Here is a 24,991-nt window from a genome sequence, read left to right on the forward strand (position 1 = left end):
GACAGCCTTCCCAAGAGAGTTGAAGCTGTTATAGCTCCCAAAGGTGGGATAACTCAATATTGAACCATATGGACTAAGGATGCCTGGGATGCCATTAAAGTTAATGTTTGTAAAGGCAGGTGTCCCAATACTTTTGACTAGCTATTTTATTTTTCAGGAGCAATTCAAGAGATATTGATGGCCATCTTGATAGAGGCAGGACTTTACTTTCTCATTTACTTTCTCATGTCATGTCAGCTGCAGCCTTGCTGACAGGTGATCTGATCACTGTTGGGAAATATTCATGAAGCAACTGGAAAGGTAGAGGAAGCAGAGACCCACAGAATGGAAAAATTAGCAGGGAGATCCTTGCAATGCAGGTTTCCAGTTCTGCTTCTATGAGAATCATGATCAGGACATAATAAATCTCACGCCAGATCTGTTGAGACTAGGTGTCAGAGGCAGCAGTGCCTTTTTAGATCTCACACTGCAGATAAACCTCTATGGAGCTAAATGCACACTAGTTCCTAGGCACACATGCTCAGCTATGTTTTAGTTTATCAAGGTCATGCTTAGGCCCAATTAACATTTCCAGGTGGTTCATATAAGATCGCATATGTCCACTTCATGAATTCAGGTCCACTTTACTTTAACGGAGGCTGATCTCCCCAAGTCCACTTATACAAGTGATCATATTCATACACAGAGAGACTATTGTGTGATTGTGCCAAGTACCTTGTGTCATTGCTATCTTAAATAAATACTTGCAATGCAGCCCAGGCTTTTTGTTGGAAAATGTCCCTGGAGGTTTCCCGAGGTACAAATTGTGAATCGGAATGATCTGTAGATCCAGAAATATGGAGCTAGCTGCATTTATATGCAAACAGTTTTGCTGTAAATATTGAGCCCCCATGACTTCCATAACTTCCAGAGCCTTCTTGTTGGCCATTGAGACTATGAAACAACCATTAGTAGGATTTAGAGGCTGGGCCAAGCTTCGCTTTTAGGCCCTGTTCACATCCTGGTGATTTGGAGTTGTGGGTAGAATCGCTGCGATTCTGCCCGTAATTCCAAATCATGCTACAATTGCGGCAAAAAACATCATTCCTATTTATGTTTAATTAATTTTATTGGCACCTTAAACATGTTGTCATTTTATCACTCGAAGCTTGTCACCCAAAAAGGAGTAGGATCCTCTTTTGCGTGGAAAACTTTGTGAGATGCAGTTTGTTGTGATAAATATCACGATAATCGTGGCAAAACCTCACTGAGGTGCCATTAAAAATGAATGGAACCCAAACACGAGTGGTGTGTTTTTCCACGACTGCAGTGTGATTTCTTTATTTTTTTTTTCTCAATTGCATTTTTGTCCACGATCCATTATTTGCCAGATGTGAATGTGGCCTAACAGAATCATTTTGACATGGTGTTTTCACCAAAAGGCGTTCTTCGTATTTTTTTTATTTATTATGTATGCTCAATTTTAACTGTTTAGCTTTGTGACATTGGCCCTTACACCTGAAGAATAGATTACTTTGTAGTTTTGAAGACAAAAGCTTGACCTCCTGACTTGAAGTAGAAGAACAGTACGGAGTGCCTGGGGGTTTCCACTGAAGGACTTGATTATTGTTAGGAAGCACGACTGAAAGCTTATTGCATTTGTCAGCTAGGTATTGTGTGTTTCCGAAACACATTGATGTTTCCACGTACTAATTATAAAGTTGTTGATCAAAGGGAACATGGACCTCCAGCACGTCAGTAATGGTAGATATTTGGCCAAATTAACGATTTCTGTGAATTGGTGGTCATTGTAGCATTCCTGAAGCTTCACAACCTCAAACCATTGCCCTTTTATTATTGACAATTAGTCTCCTAAATGCACATCTTTAAAAGCAGTGTGTTCATACAACAGGATGTAGATCTATGCCTACATAGTGTGTAAGTTCATCTTTCAGAGTGTCTTTCCAAAAATCCCACTATGCAATTCCATATCTTTTGAATAGTACTTAACAGTGACTGAAGCACTAATGAACATGTAAATCCTATCAAAAATTACATACATGTAAAAAATGGCAACCTAAATATGCTCTTACTGAAAATAATAGTTTGTTTTTTTTCTTTAAATTGCACATGTTCATTCAGTTGTCTGGTGTTTGAAAATCTTCAGGTAATGATGATGCTCCAGTTCCACTCAAGGCTTCACTTGTGAGACTTCCTTCAGGACAGACAGATCTTAACAGGTCCAAGCCAGTCCCTCCGATCGCCAAGAGCACCAAGTCATTGCCAGAAATTAATTCCATCCCAGGCAGCTATGTTTGGGATAATCCCAAGCCCAAGGAGAAGAGCAGCGAAGAAGAGAATATTGCCATTGACCTCTTGGAATTGACTACTAGAGACGAGGATGATCGGGAAGAGGTTAGTGTTTAATGCTAAGCGATGTAGTACTGCTGCCGAGTTCTTCCACATCAGAGATTCGAAAGGTCTTCAGACCTAACGCATCAGAGGAGTTTTGGGCTTTTGGCTTTTACCCAGCACGTTTCAATAGCCAGTTTATATGACTTTTACATGTGGGTCAATGCACATTTCTGCTTTAGCAGTCAATTTGATAAAATCCCACTATATGCTCGATATTTGTTCTCATTCACACAGCCAACAAATAATAATTTTAAAATCATTGTTGGCCTTTGTAGATGTTTTTGGAGCAGGCATTTGGGCAGACTGCAAGCTCCTGTAAACAATTTGAAATGGGAGGAAATTCAGTTGGTCCCCACTGTTTCCCCCCCTCATTACCGTAAAAATGTTGAAGGCCAGCTTCTAGATCTTCTAGATCTTCTAGATCTTCTATCTTCTATCTTCTTTATTCCTTCCTTCCTTCTATTTTCTATCTTCTTTATTCCTTCCTTCCTTCTATCTTCTATCTTCTTTATTCCTTCCTTCCTTCTATCTTCTATCTTCTTTATTCCTTCCTTCCTTCCTTCTTTCTTCTATCTTCTTTATTCCTTCCTTCCTTTTTTCTTCTATCTTCTTTATTCATTCCTTCCTTCCTTCTTTCTTCTATCTTCTTTATTCCTTCCTTCCTTCTTTCTTCTTGTAAAATTCTTTTTATTGAACTTTTCAAGGTAAAACAGAAACGGCCTGCGCTGTGGACCAAACAAGGCTAACTGTTGGCCTTCTCCGCACTGTGAGCCCTTACAACCAAAGCATAACAAACTAACATAACCCATGTGTGCGAGTCTCACGCTATTATCCAAGGGGCCATTTTAATATACCCTTCAACAGAGGATAAACACAAGAAAAGATTGTTGGGATGGACAGTGTTCAATTCTAGTTTACAACTGAGAATGAAATCTGGCAGCACAGAACAGACAGGGTTAATTATGGTAAACATGAACTCCCCAGCGCTCTCTGCATAGCATAGTTTTTGCCATTTTTCAGAAAAAAATAAGTAAAATGTAATCGGCATTTATTAAATTTTTTTTAAGTGTTGCTATGTAAATTGGGAACATGTACCAAATATAAATAAAAGGTATTATCCCAATTTGGTTGCAAAAGTGGAAATATGCTTTAAAGGCACTTTTGCTGCATGTTTTGTTTTCACTTCTTTTTTTACCTAGTGCTGGTAGTTATTTGCATTGGATCTAATATCACATTTTCACCAAAATGTTTGTTTGAAGCTCATCCCTGCGGAAAATATAAAATGATCCCTTGTCGTGGGGCTGCACCTGTACTGGTGGAGTTAATTGCTCATTCTGTGTAGGGGAGGGTAGAAACACTTTAATTGACCTATTCTTCTGCTCCCCCACCGCTTCCAACACATTGAGTATATCTTATTCTTACCTTCAATACAACACTACTGCTTGGAGAGCCTATACTAGTGAATACCACAGAGGGGATGGGGGTAGAGAAGGACAAGTACACCAGAACTGCACTTATCCCTTAAACCTCCTAATGAACACAAAGCTAATAATTAATCTTAAATTTAGGGAAGCAAAAAAAAGTAGAATTGGCTACTTGTTTTTTTTTTTTTTTATTTGTGGTGGTCGTCGAATAAATCGTTTATCATTTCTGTGTTCCATGGTCCTCTCTGTTGAAGGCTGCAGCATGTAATGCTCATTATGAGCCTGAAATTTTGGTTCTGCTTATTTTAGAGGTCTACGGAGGTTAGCGGGGCTGATTGCTTATGTGGGTTGTATTAGATCCATCAGCAATACGTCCAGCTGCTGCGTTTTGGAAATTTTTTCCACCCTCTTTATTGATATGTCATAGCAGCTGTTAACGGCTGTCAATATTACATGCAACAACTGTCAAATGCTAACAGATGCATATTATTTCCGGGCTCGTTCACACCAGAATGCAGTACTGGAAAACCTCATTACGTGCTCGTTTCCCACACCTCGTTCAAAATGCATTCAGTGTGTGATCTGCTGTGGGTGTCAATATATTCCTAATAGCACCCTAAATGCAGACTGCAAACAGTGTATTTGCCTGGAACAGATTTCATGGTACTGCAGTACATGTATAGGGAAGCCAATTATTGTATCGAGAGGGTTAATGGTCGGCAGTATCAGCATGAGCAATCAAAGTAAGCGTGTCTTGATTGCTCATGTAGATAATGCTGACCAGTAAAGCTGCACGATTAATTGTTAAGAATCGTTATCGCAATTTATTCCCCCCCCCCGTGATCTTGACAAAGCATTTCCCGATTCTTTCTATGCAGAGAATTCTCTCTGATTTGCTGAAGCCAAAAGAAAGGAAATAAAAAACCAGGCAGTCTGAATCGCAACATTCTTTAGCAGTGGAACTTAAGTATAAACATTGTAACGCTTTATCCTTTAGATCAAAGAAATACACTTTGGGGTGTAAATAAACACTGAAACCAGCCTTTCTCAACCTTTTCAACCTAGAGAAACCCTTGATATAGTTCTCCAGTCTCGGGGAACCCCTGCTAACAATTAGAAATCTACAACTCATGATACATAAGTGTGATGGTCAGTGGGAAAACTGGTCCTTATACATGTGGTCATTGGGAAGAATTACCTCCTTACAGATGGCTAAAAAGACCAATGGTGTCGGTGTGAACTTATCCGAGAGGCAGAAATGGCCCAATGGTGAAGGAACCCCTAGCAACCTCTGGGGGAACCCTAGGGTTCCACGGAACCCGGGTTGAGAATCACGGACTTAAACACTAAACCTTTTTCTGACATTTATTGGCTTCAAGTTGAAATCCATTTTTTTATTTTATTTTTGCTAGAAAATTATTTAGAACCCCCAAACATATTATATTCTATTATATTATCTATACATGCATTTTTGTAGGGACCCTAGAGAATAAAATGGAGATTGTTGCAATATTTTGTGTCACACTGTATTTGCGCAGCAGTCGTTCAAATACAATTTTTGGGGAAAAAAATTTAACTTGGCGGCCGGAAGGCCCCCTTCAATGTGTTTTTTTTTTTTTTATTTATTTTTTTTTTTTCAAACACTGTAGCTGCTGACTTTTAATAAGGACACATACCTGTTTGGCGAGCCCGCGATGTCGGCTGCCCCAAGGCCGATCCGTCCATCGGATTGGCTGCCTGAGCTGCCATCTTAACGAAGGAAAACGGGCAGTGAAGTTTTTTTTTTTTTTTTTTTTTTTTTTTTTATCTAAATCATACATACAAGTAAACTGATTGGAGGTTTGTTTTGTTTAATAAATGTTTAAATGTAAGACATTTTCTGTATCACTTATGAAGGCTGCTTTCACACTGGAGCGTTGATGGTAAAACGCAAGTTTTAGCGGCTCTTTACCATCATTTTAGCGGTGCTATTTGGCTGCTAGTGGGGCACATATAACCCAGCTAGTGGCCAAGGAAGAGGTTAAATGCGCCCATGAAGCACTGCTGCCAAATCGCATTGCATGCGCTTCGGCAGTGGTGCCCATTCATATCAATGGGCAGGAGTGGTGGAGGAGCGGTATACACCACTCCAAACGTGCTGCTTGCAGGACTTTTTTTTAAGATCCTGCCAGCGCATCGCCTCAGTGTGAAAGCACTCTGTCTTTCACACAGACTGCAGGGGAGCAGGGGAGCAGGGGAGCCATTTTGCAGGCACTTTACAGGCATTTTTAGCCCAAAAGCGCCTGAAAAACGCCCCAATGGGAAAGGTGTGTTAGATCAAGGGGGATTAAAAAAAAATAATAATAAATAAAAAAGGAAAAAAATAAATAAAATAAAAATCGGCCTAACATATCGGCCCAAAAAAATCGGCATCATATATCGGCTATCGGCCGCCATGATTTCTAAATATCGGCATCGGCCAGAGAAAAACCCATATCGGTCGACCTCTACACACATGTCCCAGAAGGCAACGGGGCCGCTTGATGAAGAGGAGGAAGCGCCAAGGAATAGGAAGAGGCAGATTGGTAAGACTGCATAGCAACACGAGTTTCTGGCAAGTTAATAAAACTTGTTTATTTTATTTTTTTTAAAGAATATTAATGCTATTTTTTTTTTTTTTTAAGGGTGGCCCTCCGCTTTAATGAATTAAAAAATTGTGCAGCTCTACTGACCAGTAAAGCTCTTGATACAGCTATTGGCTTCCCTACACAAATTCACACAGGAAAGCTCTATTTTGAGTCCTTTGAAGGTCCATCTTAACTAAAGCCCTGATTGCGGGGGGGTTTCCTCTCGCCCCTAAAACGCTTTGGCTGTTTTTTAGTATGAACTAATAAATAAATTTAGACTCTCATGTTAGTCTGGCACTCCTTCCAATGTGCATGGTTTTTCTTCTGGTAACCTGCTGGGGTATCCACTGGAAGGTGGCCTTCTCTGTTGTGAGCAGCCTCACCTGAGTCAGTGAGCTCTCTGAATGTTTTTGTCATTTTCATTACTTTGTATGAACGTATGTCACAGTCCCAGTGTCGCTTTTGGATGCTTTTTTTTTTTTTTTTTTTTTTCTTCATTTGGAGTATATAAGAAGCCAAGGGTTGACTCAGATTAGTAGGCTTCACCTGTAACTTAAATCTCCTTTTTTAAAGTGGATGAGCCTTTTAAGACTAAACATTCAGATTGTTGCACTAAAGAACAACACAGTACGGATGAGCCATTGTGGCATCATCCAAAGTTATTTTGCATCCTGATTTCCAGATACTAACATTGTTTTCCTAATGTAGATGATCAATTCTCTCCGACAACTGCGAAACAGTGCTGCCAAGAAGAGAGCGAAGATGAGCGGAAGTCTTTCTGATCTCGACAGCCCGGACTCCATGAAAATAGATCTGAATATGGATTCTCCATCTTCAACATCGTCACCAATTAATGGATCTTATAGTGAAAGTGGGGTCTATAGCCGGGAGTCCCTCACCTCGCCACTCTCTCCCACGCCACAGCTGAAGAGATTGTAAGTGATGCCTATCTTTCTTGCCTTCCTTTTGGGTTTTCGTTTTTAGAAAATTGTAATTTGCTATTTATTGCTAGTTAATTTTATTAGTGACAGCCAATCACAACTGAGAATAACAGTCATGTGGCAGAGAATTATGTCTCAAATGGAATCTTAAAAACTTTGCCCTTTAGTATCCCTGGTGACCAGCTACTTACTGGCTGAAGGCTTTACTATTCTATTGAACAGATCTTATCTGCATTGTCCTCTGTTCGTACCTTTTCTTTGTGTAAATTAGACGTATTATGATTCAGTTAGTTGTAATAGCAACAGTACAGTATGTAATTAAGTGAGATTATGTTGGTTTGCCAAATTCAGATTTTAAAGTAATTTAAAAAAATCTTTAATAGTGTGATCAGCCATTCTAAACCAAAGTTCTCTGGAACCATAGGGGTCCTCAAGAGGTTGCTAGGGGTTCCTTGAGCTGTGACTTCTATCTGATGGTACCTGCACAGTTTCAGGTCAGTCCCCACTTGGCAGAGTCGGTAGCATAACACCAGTGATCATTCTAGCTAACTGTAATGGTGGCATTCTACCCACTACTGTAGTGGGGGTATTATTTCCACTGACCTCCAATGTAAGGAGCATTTACCTAATGACATCTAATAGACTAATCTTGGTAGGACTTCCCTGAGACCCGAGAATTGTTTTAAGGTTTTTTTTTTTTTTTTGGGGTTTTTTTTTTTTTTGAGTAAAGGGTTGAGAGAGGCTGGTGTGGGCAATGCTCAAAACCCATGTTGGGCGTTTTTTTTTTTTCCCCCATCTGTCTTCCACTGGGGATGTTTCCCTTTTGCCCCCTGTCCAGTAGACGCACAGGAAAAGAGTAAGCCCTTGTACACACGGTCGGAGAATCCGTCGGAATGTGTCCTATCGGACCGTGTCGTCGGATAATCCGACTGTGTGGTATGCATCGGACTGATTCTGTCGGAATATCCGTCTGACCCAATTTTCCAACATGTTGGAATATTTCCCGACCAACTGGGCCGGTCGGACATACTCCGATCATGTTTAGAGAATTTTGATCGGACCAAGTGCCACGCATGCTCAGATCAAATTCCTACATCAAAGCTATTGGCTACTAGCCTGAATGTAGTCCCATCTTAACGAAATTACGTCATCACGTTCTGAAAGATCGGATTTTTGTCCAACTTTGTCGGACCGTGTGTATGCAACAGTTTCGGACAAGATCCGACGGGCAAAATCCGACGGATTTGGTTGTGGAAATCTCTGACCGTGTGTACAGGGGCTAAATCTCTCCAAACTGAGGGAAATGCCCTCTTGGACAGTTGCCCTCACTGAAAACATTTAAGTAATAACACTAAGCAATAACTGTTTCACTAATTTCCCTCACTTTCAGTCCCAATGACTATGGTCACCAGGCAAATTAGAGTGTATCTCCCTTATTGGGTCCAACACACTATTTCCAATGCACACATTTCTGTAGAGATGACTGTGTATGGAAATGGGTGCTGAAGCGACCACCCACTGGAACCATAAATAGTCGGAGATGTCACCAGTACATACAGATCTCCAAAAATGGGTCTAAAGCTTTATTCAGTGATCACATCATTAAAGCAAATCACAACGTTTCGGAGCCACACCGGACCCCTTCCATCAGGCATTTGATGAAGGGGTCCTGCGTGGCTCTGAAATGTTGCGATTTGCTGTAAGGATGTGATCGCTGAATAAAGCTTTGAACCCTTTTTTATTTTTTTTGGAGATCTTGGTGTGCTGGGGACATCTCTCAATCTCCCTAATGGAGACACAGATGGCAATAAAAGCCTGTTTGGGGTTACAACCCCTCACTACTCTTTCAAAATGTAATTTTGCGTTCATCTACGTCTACAACATGCCATTGTTTGTTTTTTTCATATCTGTTCATTTTGTGACGGGTACCTTTTTTTTTAAATTGCATTGGTAGTGTTTATCTTTAAGAGCTAAAAAATGCAGATTGGTTTTAGTTGAACTCCAGGCAAGTGGCTAAATACACAGATGATATACATACATTGGAGCTAGTCTACCTGCCAGAGAATTTGTATTGCTGTCCATCCAGTTCCATGCTTTACACATCTCTGTCACACAGAACAGCCATGTCTGGCAGGACAGGGGACCTGCTTTTTCTCTAATGCAGTTTACTAAAACAAACATATAAGGCCTCATGCACACGAGACGCAGTTAAACGCGCGTTCAGATGCAGTTGGACAGTTTTTTCAACTGCCCCTGAACTCATTCAATGTTATCCTATGTGTCCATGCACACAGTCTCGTTTTTTTCCGTTTTTATGCAGTTGCGTTTAATCTCTTTTTTCCAGAAGCAAAAAAATGCGTTCAGAAGCAAAAATTTCCACGTTTCAGACGCAAAACGCGGTAAAACGCCGCTACCGCGTTTAGCCGCGTTTGCGTTTATATGCGTTTTTAAAGGTGACCTTTTTTTTTACATTAAAAATCTCAAAAATGATTGCAAATGATGAAAAACCATTAGAAAAATATTTTAAACAATTGCAATTGCAAGTGGACAATCCACAACTTGTGGCAAGTGACATGGCAGGTGGCAAGTGGACAATCCACAACTTGTGGCAAGTGACATGGCAGGTGGCAAGTGATGTGGCAAGTGGACAATCCACAACTTGTGGCAATGACGTGGCAGGTGAAGTGGCAAGTGACGTGGAAAGTGGACAATCCACAACTTGTGGCAGGTGACGTGGCAAGTGACCTGGCAGGTGACGCGGCAAGTGACCTGGCAGGTGACGTGGCAAGTGGAAAATCAACAACTTGTGGCAGGTGACTGGCATGTGACGTGGCAAGTGGACAATCCACTTGTGGCAGGGGACGTGGCAAGTGACGTGGCAAGTGGACAATCCACTTGTGGCACGGGATGTGGCAAGTGACGTGGCGAGTGGACAATCCACTTGTGGCAGGGGATGTGGCAAGTGACGTGGCGAGTGGACAATCCACAACTTGTGTCAGGTGACGTGGCAAGTGGACAATCCACAACTTGTGGCAGGTGATGTGGCAAGTGATGTGGCAAGTGGACAATCCACTTGTGGCAGGTGACATGGCAGGGGACGTGGCAAGGGACGTGGCAAGTGGATAATCCACAATTTGTGGCAGGTGACGTGGCAGGTGACGTGGAAAGTGATGTGGCAAGTGGACAATCCACAACTTGTGGCAGGTGATGTTGCTGGTGACGTGGCAAGTGGACAATCCACATCTTGTGGCAGGTGACGTGGCAGGTGACGTGGAAAGTGGTGTGGCAAGTGGACAATCCACAACTTGTGGCAGGTGATGTGGCTGGTGACGGGGCAAGTGGACAATCCACAACTTGTGGCAGGTGGCATGGCAGGTGACGTGGAAAGTGGACAATCCACATCTTGTGGCAAGTGACGTGGCAGGTGATGTGGCAAGTGACGTGGCAAGTGGACAATCCACAACTTGTGGCAGGTGATGTGGCAAGTGATGTGGCAGGTGATGTGACAAGTGGACAATCCACATCTTGTGGCAAGTGACGTGGCAGCTGACGTGGCAAGTGATGTGGAAGGTGACGTGGCAAGTGGACAATCCACATCTCGTGGCAAGTGACGTGGCAGGTGATGTGGCAAGTGACGTAGCAAGTGGACAATCCACAACTTGTGGCAGGTGACGTGGCAGGTGATGTGGCAAGTGATGTGGCAGGTGATGTGACAAGTGGACAATCCACATCTTGTGGCAAGTGATGTGGCAGCTGACATGGCAAGTGATGTGGCAAGTGGACAATCCAAAACTTGTGGCAGGTGACGTGGCAGGTGACGTGGCAAGTGACGTGGCAAGTGGACAATCCACATCTCGTGGCAAGTGACGTGGCAGGTGATGTGGCAAGTGACGTGGCAAGTGGACAATCCACAACTTGTGGCAGGTGACATGGCAGGTGATGTGGCAAGTGATGTGGCAGGTGATGTGACAAGTGGACAATCCACATCTTGTGGCAAGTGACGTGGCAGCTGACGTGGTAAGTGACGTGGCAAGTGGACAATCCAAAACTTGTGGCAGGTGACGTGGCAAGTGACGTGGCAAGTGGACAATCCACAGCTTGTGGCAAGTGACATGGCAGGTGGCAAGTGATGTGGCAAGTGGACAATCCACAACTTGTGACAGGTGACGTGGCAGGTGATGTGGCAAGTGGACAATCCCCAACTTGTGGCAAGTGACGTGGCAAGTGACGTGGCAAGTGGACAATCCAAAACTTGTGGCAGGTGACGTGGCAAGTGACGTGGCAGGTGATGTGGCAAGTCACGTGGCAAGTGGACAATCCACAACTTGTGGCAGGTGACGTGGCAGTTGGACAATCCACAACTTGTGGCAGATGACATGGCAAGTGACGTGGCAGGTGATGTGGCAAGTGGACAATCCACAACTTGTGGCAGGTGCCGTGGCAAGTGACACGCTAAATACAAATACACTGCAGCTCTCACAGCTGCTGCTACTCACTCTGGTCTCACAAACTTGCTGAAATAATTAATTTTTGAGCTGGGGAGGGTCTATGATGTTAGCTTAACTAAACGCTTCTAGACGCAAACGCGGTAAAACGCCGCTAAATCGCGGTAAAAATCGCGGCAAAACGCGCGTTTCTAAACGCCGGTTTCAACATGTGTCCAGCAGCGTTTGCATCTGCGTCTCGTGTGCATGAAGCCTAAGTCTTGTCCACCCAGGAGCCTGGGACTGAGCAGTGAAAGGAGAAGTAGCATACTCATAAGCTCATCTCTCTCAGTTCTTTTTTCCTATCAGCAGGTCCTTTGTTATCAGATGAGTAATGCAACACAAATCATTGGTTTCTTGTGCTGCTGGTTCTATTGGCAGACTGCGCTCTACAGTACATGGGGTTGCAAGAGTTTGATATCAAGTCAAACTTAGATACACTATTCACATAAAGTATTATTGACTTTAGAGCTGCATTCATTCGTGTCTGTGCCTGGAATTCGTTCCTCTTTTACTTACCAGACTCTTAAGAAGGTTGTATAAAGGAAGGTTATTGGAGGTTATTTTTAGATCTTTTTGTGTTGCTAATTGACCCATAGTCTTTGGAGGTAATTAATCCCCACTGGGATCTTGCATAGTTAAAGATGTAGTTATGTATGGAACACACCAGTGTGTTACATCAGTCTTTACCACCTGGCATGGAGGTTCTGAATTTGTGTGTATCTGTTAAGTGTGTTAACCATTGTGGATGGGCAAATCTGTAATGGAATCAGGCTGTCAGTGGGATGGGGATGTCAAAGTAGTAGAAGGCTAGCTTTGTCTGTTTTGCATTCAAAGGTGAATAAAAGTAAAACTGACCAATTAATGCAGGCACCATAAATTTCTAGCCATACAAATCCACAATGATTTTGAAACAAATAATGGCGCCTTCTAAAAAAAATTGTTATATCACTATATGTGCAGTGAAAATTGTGTAGCTGCCCCTTTTTAAAAGGTGAATGATCCACCTTTTTACTGCATAAATGTCAAATGAAGAAGGAAATCGGCGCTCACAAACTGTATAAGGTGCCCTGCGCATCACATATTGCTCCAACAATAAGGTGCATAAAAAATGAACAATCAAATATATTGCATAAAGTAAAAGTCCATTTATGACATATCCCAACACCAATCTTGTGCTTCTATTTAGTTATGTCTTCCAAATCCTTCACGGGTGTTCAGGAAATAGATTTCAACTCACCAGAGGTGTTTGATCCCTTAATTACAGGAGGTCAAATATCGCAAATGGAAATTGGTGATAGAAACCCAGTCCGTTCCTCAGTAGCACCTTGCCGTACCAAAGATCCCTCATGTCAGATTATTGTGTACAAGTAAACTCCACAGGAGACCTAAAGAAGTAGCTTATAGTGTAGTAGATTTTATTAATCATTTAAAATCATAAAAACAAGTTTGCACTCACATGTAACAGTAAAAATCCTCAAATTTTGTCCTTTTAGGAGTCCCTTAAACGCTGTCCCCGGAGCCAGCCTGTCCCCATATTTGTCCCAAGATTTCAGGGGCGGCGCCAGGTGCAGGGCCGATCCTGGGCAGGGGCTGACGCAGAGGGAGGGGGTCCGAGGTGCCACACCAATTGGGGGGCGGCAGGCCGGCGTCGCCAGCTGTAACATCTTTAATTTGATTTGCTGGGTGCCTGCAGTCACACAAGTCCTGTCTACTAGCTTGGCTCCTTTGATAGACGGCACACTTGTCCGATGTTGGGACGTGTGCTGTCTATCATAGGTAGGAGCCGGGACTTGTGTGACAGCAGGCACCCGGCGATTCAAATTAAAGTTGTTACAGCAGGCGACGCCGGCCTGCCTGATGCTGGCTCTCCTCTGATCCCAGTTCGGGTGAGGCTGCATACATGGGCACAGGCAGGGGTGTTGCTAGGTGAGAAAAAGTGAAGGCAGGGGGGCGGTGGAGGTGCAGGGTTGTGGTAGGCTCACTTACTGGTTCCTGCCTTGCTCCATCAATGCTGACACCTACACTGACCTACCTGACACCTACGCTGACCTCTGCATCAGCTCAGTCTTACCTGTAGTGTGCAAGTGCGCCCATCCTTTTCATGACCACTCAGACAGCCCTGCAGGCACCAGGCAGCCAGTGCCAGGATAGGCGCCATTTACACACAGCGAGCAGGGATCTCCAAGTGCCCGGTGCAGCCGCAGTGTCATTCCTACCTCCTGAACTTGGCAGCAGCTATGATGGATGTCACACTGGTCCAGTGCTGGGAGTGCGGGACCTCCAATGGAATTGTAGGCGCCACTAGACTTTGTATGTCGCTTGGATCGCTCCTCGCTCCGGCTGCACTCTTTGTAAACGGCCACTTGGGCTCAAGGCTAATAATTATGCCCTAGACCTGGGGCTTTTTAGGGGGCCCACTTGTGGCTCTAGTATCCGTCAGCCCCCGCCTCCAGATGCCACTGGGCACAGGTGAGGCTGCATACATGGGCACAGCTGAGCATTCTTTATTTTGCGCACTACGGAGCCCTGCATTCTTTATGTAGCGCACTCCTGAGCCCTGTTTTTTCTCAATTATCATCATATTTGGTAGTCCTATGTCAAAAAATTCTTAGAAGTATCTTTTCTTTTTTTTTTTTTATCTCCAGAACGAAATGTGAGAAATAACGTATGTATTATACAATCATTCCATAAAAACATACCACATACACTGCATATATCAATTGAGGAAAATGTGCTTATAAAAGAAAAATGTTCCTGGATTTCATTTTAAAAATCTGGTCACCTTAGTTTGCAACCTACTATCTTGCTAGCATTTCTTGAGCTGTAGATATAAAAAAATAATTTCAGGTGTTTCCCAAGACCCCTAAAATTTCAAGCGGCCCTCAAAACCCCTAAAACTAATTCCATGGGGTTCCCCAAGACCCCTAAAATGATTTTAATGTTTCCTTCATGGCTAAAAGGTTAAGAAGGGCACTTTAAAACATCCCTCAGGTACGCACCCCATGGGCTCTTGAATGGGGCATGCAAACTGGGGGACAGGTAAACCTCCATTTTGCACCCCACAATGCAATTCTCAGCAATTTGTTCATCCAGTCCAGAGAGTGGGGAATAGACATGTGGGAAGTGGCCCAAGGGTTTCACATAACCTTGGTAGAAAAAGACTGGCCTATTGTAAGCATTGGCACATTGTGGTGCTTTTTTTTTTTTTTTTTTTTTTTTATAGAACCCTTTTTGTTTGACTTTCTTTGATGCATGATTGCCTGAATATATAGCTGTCCCTGAATTTTAGCTTACTCAAACAGTGTTACATTTTGTGGCAAAGTGCTTTGCTGGCAGTTAAATAGTAACCTGGACTGTTCAGCTAATGTTAGAAGAATGTGGTATGACTGCTAAAAATTTGGCTGAGAGAGTGACCTGTAGGCTGCAGGGTTTGCCGGGTCATCAAGGGTAGATTAACCTTTTGCTTTGTGCTTTGCAGCGTGGTCATGCACAGAATGGTTTTCTTTTAATATTGATTTATTCCAGGTACTTATAGTGCGGTCAATTCACACTGCACTTTACCCATATATTGCACATTCAAATCAGTCTCTGCCCTCAAGGAGCTTATAATCTAAGGTCCCTAACTTGCATTCATACACATACTAGGGCCAATTTTAGACATGAGCCAATTAACCTGTCAGCATGTCTTTGGAGTGTGGGAGGAAACCGGAGTGCCCAGAGGAAACCCATGCAGGCACAAAGAACATGCAAACTCCATGCAGGCAGTGCGGTGGTTGAGATTTGAACTGACAACCCTAGTGATAAGAAAGTTAGGTGGGGGAGCTTGTACAGCAACAAAAAAAATGGAGGCACAATCCCCAAAAGGTAAATAGTGGAAATAGCAAGGTGTCCTTGAATCTTCCATTGTGGGAGACATGGCTATATGGGGAATTTTTACATGCCAAAAAAAAAATAATTATAATAAAATCTATGTATAATAAAAACTAAAGTATTTATTATACACAGTTTAAAATCTGGAAATACAATCTAAAAACATGTGAAAAAAGCTGCCAAGTTTGTTATTCAGCCAACAAGAATACAAGGTGATGGTAGGATCAACACGTTTTCCCCCAAATCGGGCTTCTTCAGAATCCACGTATTATTCACAATGTATCAACCGATAAATAATACAAACAATGCATTAATATTACATAATATTCATAGGGATTATTACATTCCATATAGTAATAAAAACAAAATAGAATAAGAAAATGCAATACATTCTAATAACCGAAGATAAACCTCCACAAGAGGGCTTGACAGCCTTAGTGATGCTGGGAGGAAGTGCTAACCACTTAGCCACTGCGCTGCCCACTTAAAATATTTTTGAAGAATTTTTCTTAGGATAGGCAGAACAATACATATTGGTACAGTGGGTATCCAAACAGATGGCACAATTTAGTAGAAAAAGTCTGAATAGATAACCTAATGAGGGGGATTGAGAGTAGCGGATGGAAATTAAGGGAGGGATTGAAGATGGGGGAAGTCATTCTTGGTGATTAATTCTGGAGCTTGAGGTTCTTGTATGGATTTAGATTGTGATGGTAGGAAGGGTATCTGAATAAAGATGAAGCCAAAATTGGGGGCTAATAAGGCAACAGGCAGAGACTCCTATCTGTAATCTATCGAAGGAAAGAATGGTATTTGACTAGGGATAAAGAGGAGATACTCAATGATTAGTCTAAAAAAGGTGGGAGTCCATTCATGGGAAGACCTGTATAAAATAAGGTCCATTGGCATGGACCATAGGGTGAGTACGTGGATTGAAACCTGGCTAAAAGGGTGCGTTCAGAGGTGGTTGATAAATGGGGAATACTTGGAATGGTCTGGGGTGGGTAGTGGGGGTCCCCCAGGGTTCTTTGGTGGGAGCAATCCTATTTAATTTATTCATAAACGACCTGGAGGATGGGGTAAACGGTTCAATCTTTGCATTTTTGGACGATACTAAGCTAAGCAGGGCAAAAACTTTTCCGCAGGATGTGGAAACCTTGCAAGAAAATCTGCACACTGCGTAGGGACGGACCTGTCACAGCTCCGCTCTCCCCTATAGAAGATCGGGTGACGACGGACCGCAGTGTCCGTCGTCACCCGATCCGATGACGGATGGAAAAATAGCTTTTTCCTCCGTCGCAGATCGGAGCCTAATGCCACCGCTGACATCCGACGCTCCATAGACCTCTATGGAGCATCCGTTCAGGTCCACCTGAAAAACTGACAGGCTTGACCCGAACGGATCGTCCGTGTGAAAGGGGCCTAAACCTTTTGTTTGAGTTTTGGCTATTGCGTCAAAACCCACATCAAGTTTGTTTTTTGGGTCTCTTCCTGTCCTAAATATACAGCAGGAATTGATAGAAAACTCTTTGAACAGAGATACAACCTTCTTTAAAACTGGCCATTCATAGTTAGATTGTTCATATAGAAAAGAATATAATAATAAAAATATTTTGTCACAAAACCATTTTTTGCTATCACTGGGGATGATTTACTAAAACTGGAGAGTGCAAAATCTGGTGCAGATCTGCATAGAAACCAATCGGCTTCTAGTTTGTTTTTTGTCAAAGCTTAATTGAACAAGTTGAAGTTAGAAGCTGATTGGCTACCATGCACAGCTACACCAGATTTTGCACACTCCAGTTTTTGTTAATAAACCCCAGTGAGTCAACTAATTTGGTCACCCTCAGTGGCGGCCCATCCATTAGGGATGCCAGAGCGCTGCCCCATCTATCCACGGCCGCCACCCCCATGCTCTACCCAAGGCAGCTATTTTGCAGGACACCGACGCCTCCTATTCATGCGTCTGGTCCCTTTCAGGACGTCGGGTGCGTGAATTACAGCGGCGGGGGTGTTTTTTTGTTTTGTTTGTTTTTTTAAGCACCTTATTAGATCCAGGGGGTCTAATAGGCTTCAAAATAGGGTGGGCTAGTGGCGCCGGGAGCCCACCCAGATGTTGCAACAGTGAATGAATATTCACTATTGAAACACTGATCCTCAATCCAACCATTTTTAGAAGCAGGTCTGAGACCCGTTTGCTGATTGGCCGAAAAGAGAAGAGTCCCAGAAGGAGGGCAATGGAAGGGAAAGCCATTGCCGCCGGTGAAGCCTGTGAGTAGAGCTTCCCACCAAAGATGGGCTAGGTGCACCAGACCCACTGGACTGACAAAGCGACCGGGCAATTTTTGGGGGGTGGCAAACGGTATCACCCCCCCCCCCCCCCAAAATTGCCACCAGTCGCCACTGGTCACCCTTTAAATTTCATCCAGACCTGCTATTTAAATGGAATCCTAAATGTGGGTTTCATTTACAATATTTACAATTTTTTATTTCCGAACGAAAACCGCACAGAATAGTGTTCGAGGAAAAAAAATTCAACCCTGCTCCTCTGAATTTTCTCGTCACTAGGATTGAAAACGATAATCAAATTTTCATTCTGAGAGCAAATGTTTTCAAACAAAATTCTATTGGTGTGTGGTCATCTTTAGACAATGTCACGGGAACAAATGTCTTCATTTGCTGGATTGTGGATTTTCCCTGTTGTGGGATCCAAACATGATCTAGAAAATGATACTTTGACTTTCTAGCCAAGGCAGGCAGTTTTTATCGTAAGGCATTTTAATACACACAGACTTTTGAGTCATACCATTTTTAAATGGAGTAAAAATAAGTCTTTGTTACTAACGGCGACTAATCTGAAGCCTTTTACTTGTTTTGACCTGCACTGTCAAAGTGCCTGCCGGATTGAAAGGCATTGAAACACATTAAGCAATCCTTTGCAACACTTAGTAATTATACACTTCTTAATTTTACATAATGTTCTCTTCAAATACAGATCTGAAGTTACTTCTGTTCCAAAGCCAAAATTACGACCAAGAGCTCCCTCTGCTTCTCGTAAGGATAATGGGAAAAAGGTGGACAGCCTACAACAAGGTATAGTTAAAATGTATTTTTTTTTTTTTTTTTTTACAAACTAATATTTTATTATTCATAACTTGCAAATTTTATAATTCACTCCCAAGTAAGGCTCGGTTCACACTGATGCGACATAGGACTTGTGAGACCCCAAGTCAGATGAACCTCCCTAGTGACTTTTACCTATAAGTAAGCCTAGAATTAGATCCCTTTCACACTGCCACGCCCATAGTGCCGGCGGTAAAACGCAGCTATTTTTAGTGGCGTTTTACCGTCGGATTTGCAGTGCATTTTGGAGAAAGGGGTTAAAACCACCTACAATACGCCGCAATAGCGGCGTTTTGCCAGCGGTGTTGCAGCCCTGCCCCATTGATTTCAATGGAGAGCAGCGGTGGAGGAGCGGTGTAAACACCGCTCCAAAGAAGCTGCTGGCAGGACTTTTCCTGACGTCCTGCCAGCGCACCGCTCTGGTGTGAAAGCCTTTCGGCTTTCACACTGGAGACAATGGTGCAGCAGTTTGAGGGCGGATTGCAGGCGCTATTTCTAATGCTATAGCGCCTGCAAAATGCCCTCTGTGTGTAAGGGGTCTAAGGCTCAACTATAGATAGTGGAAATATTTCCTAAACGTGCGCCGTTTAGGAGATATTTTCACTTCTGGTTCGCCGAAGATGTAATCGGCGCATGCGCTGTGAAGAAACAGTTCTCCCTGCCGTTTCTTCCTCCAGCATGTGCCATTAATGACGCGGGAGTGGCGTCACGCGGCAATGGGCAGACGGAGAGTCAGAGTCCACAGCCGCTGGAAGGAAGAGGGGTGAAGATGGACGGAGCCCGACAGGGGACAGCGATGGATCCGTTTGCAGGCAAGTGTCTCATAATGGGCTAGAATGAGATGCATACTAGCCCATTATACTTTTAATTTGCAGGGAGCAAAAGAGGAAGTAAAACCCATCAGGGTTTACTTCCTCTTTAACTGATAATACACAAGTCTGTCTGACTTCAGAAAAGGTTCCAAGACTACTTTGGCCCGACTTTCATAGGACTTCAACGCTACATAGTTTAAAAAGTTGTATCAAAGTTGGACCCCAAAGTTGCATTGAAAGTCACGTGACTTTGGAGTCGGACTAGTGTGAACTGAGCCTTGCATAAAGAGGAAGTGAACTCTGGAAGCTGTGCCCGAAAAAAATGCCAGGCAGAGGGCTAAGGACTTGGCTTGTCACTGGTATTGTTTGTGTTGTCCCTGCTGCTGATACATCTGGTAATAAACTTGCTATATTTCTTTTTTTTTTTTTCTGTGTGTAGGCAGCCAAATACACTATATTACCAAACGTATTGGGACACCTGCCTTAACAGGCACATGATATTTAATGGCATTCGAGTCTTAGTTTGTAGGGTTCAATATTGAGTTGGCCCACCTTTTGCAGCTATAACAGCTTCAACTCTTGTCTATGGGCACGTTTGACCATCCTTCCAGAAGTGCGTTTAATAATGATCAGCAGACAAGCAGACTCCTTAGACAAAAAGGTGAGATAAGGCAGACAGCAGTACAGGAAAGGGAGAAACCACAGCTGAAACAAGATTATGAGGCAGCCCATTTGAGTCATAAAGACTACAAATTGGCCAGGCTAGCTACCACTCAGCAAAGCTAAATTTACCTGTAGCCCTTTTTTTTTGACAAGTTGCTTCAACAGGAAGGAGCCATTCACAAAGTTGGGAGCATGAAATTGTCCAAAATGTCTTGGTATGCTGACGCCTTAAGAGTTCCCTTCACTGGAACTAAGGAGCCAAGCTCAACCCCGGAAAAACAACCGCACACCATAATTCCACCCTACACCAAATGATTTGGCCCAGTGCACAAAGGTCCATAGAGACATGGATGAGTGAGTTTGGGGTGGAGGAACTTGACTGGCCTGCACAGAGTCCTGACCTCAACCCTATAGAACCAAATCATTTGGTGAAGTGGAATCATGGTGTTCATTTCAGTAATACCTAGACATTTTGGGCAATTTCATGCTCCAACTTTGTGGGAACAGTTTGGGGATGGCCCCTTCCTGTTCCAAAATAACTACACACCTGCGCACAAAGCAAGGTCCATAAAGGCATGAATGAGTGAGTTTGGGGTGGAGGAACTTGAGGTCAGGACTCTATGCAGGAACTACTGGAAGAATGATAAAACATTCCCATAGACACACTCCTAAACCTTGTGGACAGCCTTCCCAGAAGAGTTGAGGCTGTTATAGCTGCAAAGGGTGGACCAACTCAATATTGAATCCTACGGACTAAGACTGGGATGCCATTAAAGTTCATGTGCGTGTAAAGGCAGAAGTCCCAATTTTTTTGACACTATAGTGTGTGTATATATATACTTTTTTTTTTTTCCTACTGAAAACACCTTTTACTTGCCATCCAGTGCTATGGAACTGCAGGGAAAACTGGTCCATAGGATTTACAACTAGTTTGTTGGTCCTTAACCACTTGATGCCCACGCTATAGCCAAAAGACCGCTACAGCACGGGCTTACATTGCTGGGGTAGCTTACATGGACGTCCTCCCATACTCGCACTGCCCGCACTCCCCTGCGGTGCCTGGGCGGCATGCTCTGTGATCGCTGAATCCTTGGGACTCGGTTGATCACAGATCAGAGTAAAGGGGCGATCACGGCCCTTTACCTTGTGATCAGCTGTCAGCCAATGACAGCTGATTACATGATGTAAAGAGATGCTTGTAATCGGCTTTTTTTTTTCTCACGCTGACAGAAAAAAATAAAGCAGATTGCCGGCTTCTGTAAAAGAGAGATTGATTCTACACAATCATTACCAGTGCTGCTAACTAGTGCCACCTATAAGTGCCCATCAGAGCACATCAGTGAAGGAGAAAAATGACCTGTTTTGCAAAATTTTATTACAAACTATAAAAAAGATTTATTTATTTATTTCAAAACCCAGCAGTAATTAAAAAGTTCTAATTTGCGTGAAAAAAATGATAAAAATGTTGTTTCGGTACAATGTAGCATGACCGCACAATTGTCATTCAAAGAATAACTGCGCTGAAAGCTGAAAATTGGCCTGGGCAGAAAGGGGGTGAAAGGGCCCGGTAAGCAAGTGGTTTAAAAAAAGTTTTGTTTTTTTCTCCCTATAGGAAGCAGGCAAGTGCAACCTAATCCGACAGCTGAAATCTGGTTGCTGTTGGTAGTAAAGGCCATTTCTACATTTCGGTGTATTCATTTATTTCATGATTATAGCCTGCAGAGTTGTAAAGGTCACTCCTTTTACACATTGCTTCCTAAAGAGCCGTATATTTCTCTGACACGCACAATAAAGCCCAGGATTACTTGGCATTCATCAGTAAGAAATGTTGCCGTGTTTATTTTTCTGTTGTGTATGAGATAAGGGTTCGGACCGGGTGCTACAACAGAAAACCAGTTCTGTCAGATTCCTAATAATCCTTTGCTAGTTTTCATATTTTTCATCTGCTGTTTATTAACCTCTACGCAAGACAAAACCCATTTTTTTTATTTAATTTTTTTATTCAACCTTCTGTCATACATTACCTCCGAATTCCAGGGAAAGTTCAAAACTACCAGTGGGCCTCCCCTCAAGCTGCAAGGGTTAAAGGATAGGTTCACCTTTAAAAAAAAAAAAAAATGTAAAAAAAATGTGCATTTTATTAGGGGTGCAACGGATAAAAAAACTCACACATTGGATCGTTCCTCGGATCAGCGTCAGGGATCGGATCGTTCCTCGGATTGGCAAATAATAATTGAATTTGCAAAAACCTGTGAAAATTCCACCAACGTATAGTCCCCACTGTAATATCCACGTCATCTCCCCCACTGTATTATTGGCAGAATATGGAGGGATGGCTGTGACTGCAATTGTCACAGAGGAGCGCTGTGGGAACTACAGATCCAGCCCACAGCTCTGCTGCCATCCGATCTCTCCCCTCTACTGAACAGATATGTACACGTAACATGACGCCGGTCTGTTTACAATTGATCGCTCCGTCATTTGAGGAAGCGATCACATTGTAAACGCCCGACGGGTGCACCAAGATGGCCGCCAAGAGCGGTGGCCATCTTGGTGCACCCGTCACGCGTTTTACAATGTGATCGCTCCGTCAAATGACGGAGCGATCAATTGTAAACAGACCGGCGTCATGTTACGTGTACATATCTGTTCAGTAGAGGGGAGAGATCGGATGGCAGCAGAGCTGTGGGCTGGATCTGTAGTTCCCATAGCGCTGCTCTGTGACAGAGCTAGGCCGAAGCCGCGGATCGCGGCGTGTGGCGATCCGAACAGGGTGACTGGTTTGAATCACGGATTGGTGACCATCCGTTGCACCCCTAGCATTTATTTATTTTATTTTAAGGTGCCTGCAGGGCATTGCACCTGCGAGTAGCAGATCATGGGTGAAATGTCCAGCTTATGACTCTTAAAGAGGAACTGCACCTTTAAAAAAAAAAAAAAATATTAAAAGCCAGCAGCTACAAATATTGCAGCTGATGACTTTTAATAAATGGACACTTACCTGTCCCAGGGTCCAGCGATGTCAGCAGCAGATGACGCGCAATCTCTCGTCTCTCAGCTGCCCCCTGCCCCTCAGCTGCCCCGCATCCTCTGTCAGGGAATTGGGAAGTGAAGCGCTGCGTCTTCACTGCCCGGTTCCCTACTGCGTATGCGCGAGTCTCCACTGGTCCCCGCTGTGTCCTGGGAACTGTGTGTTTCCCAGAACACAACGGGGGGCGGGACATCTGCGGCTAGCTTGTCCCAGAAGTGGGTGCAGATACCTGGATTATCCAGGCATCTGCACCCCACTCCCCCCTGAAAGGTGCCAATTGTGGCACCGGAGGGGGGGAGGGATCAGATGAGCGGACCTTCCACTTTAGGATGGAGGCCCGCTTTAAGCCTCGTACACACGATCGAATTTTCGGCAGGGAATTGTGTGATGACAGACTGTTGGCCTAAAACCCGACTGTTAGCATGCTCCATCAGACAATTGTTGGTCAACTTTCCGGCAACAAATTTTGTATGACAGGCTAGTAAATTTTCGGCGCACAACAGTCTGTTGTCAGATTTTGTGCCCAAAGGGTGGCTCTCAAGAACTGAAATTCCTCATAGTGCATCACTACATTCGTGTTTGTTGGCCAACAATGGTGTACCATTTGTATGCAAGACAAATTCCTGGCACATGCCCTTCGGACAAAAGTCTGACGCTTTGTTGGCCAACAATCTGATCGTGTGTATGAGGCTTTAGCCTAGCTGTCCGTCCGTACCTCATATGGCCTTACAGTTTCCTGTTACCTGAGCAGGAAGATCAATGGATTACGAGTGATCGCCTGTGCCCTTGCACAGGATAGAAAACTACAAGCAATGGCTGACTGTACTTGTAGGCATTTATTCACAGGTAACTGTCAATAAATGATGCAGCTGTGTGGGCGGAGCCCCGAACGGCCACGCTGTTTTCAAATGGTGACCGTGGATGTGGGGAGGAGATGCCCCAACCACTGTCACAGGGAGGGTGGGTAGTTGGGGGAGAGCTGCAGTTGCTGAAACATGTTACATATTCCACCCTAAAAACAGGTGTAACATGTTCCAAAAGTGTATAAAATATGAGAGGGGTTTTGTTGGCACTTTATATAAGGCATGTGGTAATGTGCCTCCATCCCTGATTCAATTGAACAGAAAAGGAGTTTGAGACTTTAAATGAGGCTATTGACTGGTTGGATAGTATGTAGACAAATTTAATAGGCATAAATAGATATAGGAATACAGAACAATGTCACAAAATGTGTAAAAGTGATTATTTTTTTTACGCATTTTTTTTTTTTTGTGGTGGAAGCAAATGTAAATCTCCCCAAAGTGTTGGAAATCTGCTGTCACTGCAACATGAGTCTCCATTGAAAAATGACCACTTTATTCCTGATCTGCTGGCAACTCGCTTTCATTTGCTGTGACAGTGGTCCCCAGCACAGTGATGGGGTGAGACCTCCTAAAACAGACACAGCAAACAAAAAAAAAAAAACACGCACAGGGTTCTAACCCATTGTTATCCTATTTACAGTATCTCACAAAAGTGAGTACACCCCTCACATTTTTGTAAATATTTTATTCTCTCTTCATATGATAACACTGAAGAAATGACACTTTGCTACAATGTAAAGTAGTGAGTGTACAGCTTGTATAACAGTGTAAATTTGC

General features: G+C 43.3%; 1 protein-coding gene across 1 annotated transcript in view; it reads left to right on the forward strand.

The window, feature by feature from the left end:
- Positions 1–24,991, forward strand: part of TOGARAM1 (TOG array regulator of axonemal microtubules 1) — a 91,702-nt gene that overhangs the window by 22,817 nt on the left and 43,894 nt on the right. The window contains exons 4-6 of the mRNA XM_077463569.1: positions 2,147–2,394; positions 7,133–7,359; positions 18,718–18,815. Coding sequence (XP_077319695.1) covers positions 2,147–2,394; positions 7,133–7,359; positions 18,718–18,815 — 573 coding nt within the window. The remainder of the gene's footprint in view (positions 1–2,146; positions 2,395–7,132; positions 7,360–18,717; positions 18,816–24,991) is intronic.

Source organism: Lithobates pipiens, unplaced genomic scaffold (assembly GCF_037356315.1).
Source record: "Lithobates pipiens isolate NorthernLeopardFrog02 unplaced genomic scaffold, aLitPip1_a1.2 Scaffold_30, whole genome shotgun sequence".
In the NCBI taxonomy this organism is placed as follows: Eukaryota; Metazoa; Chordata; class Amphibia; order Anura; family Ranidae; genus Lithobates; species Lithobates pipiens.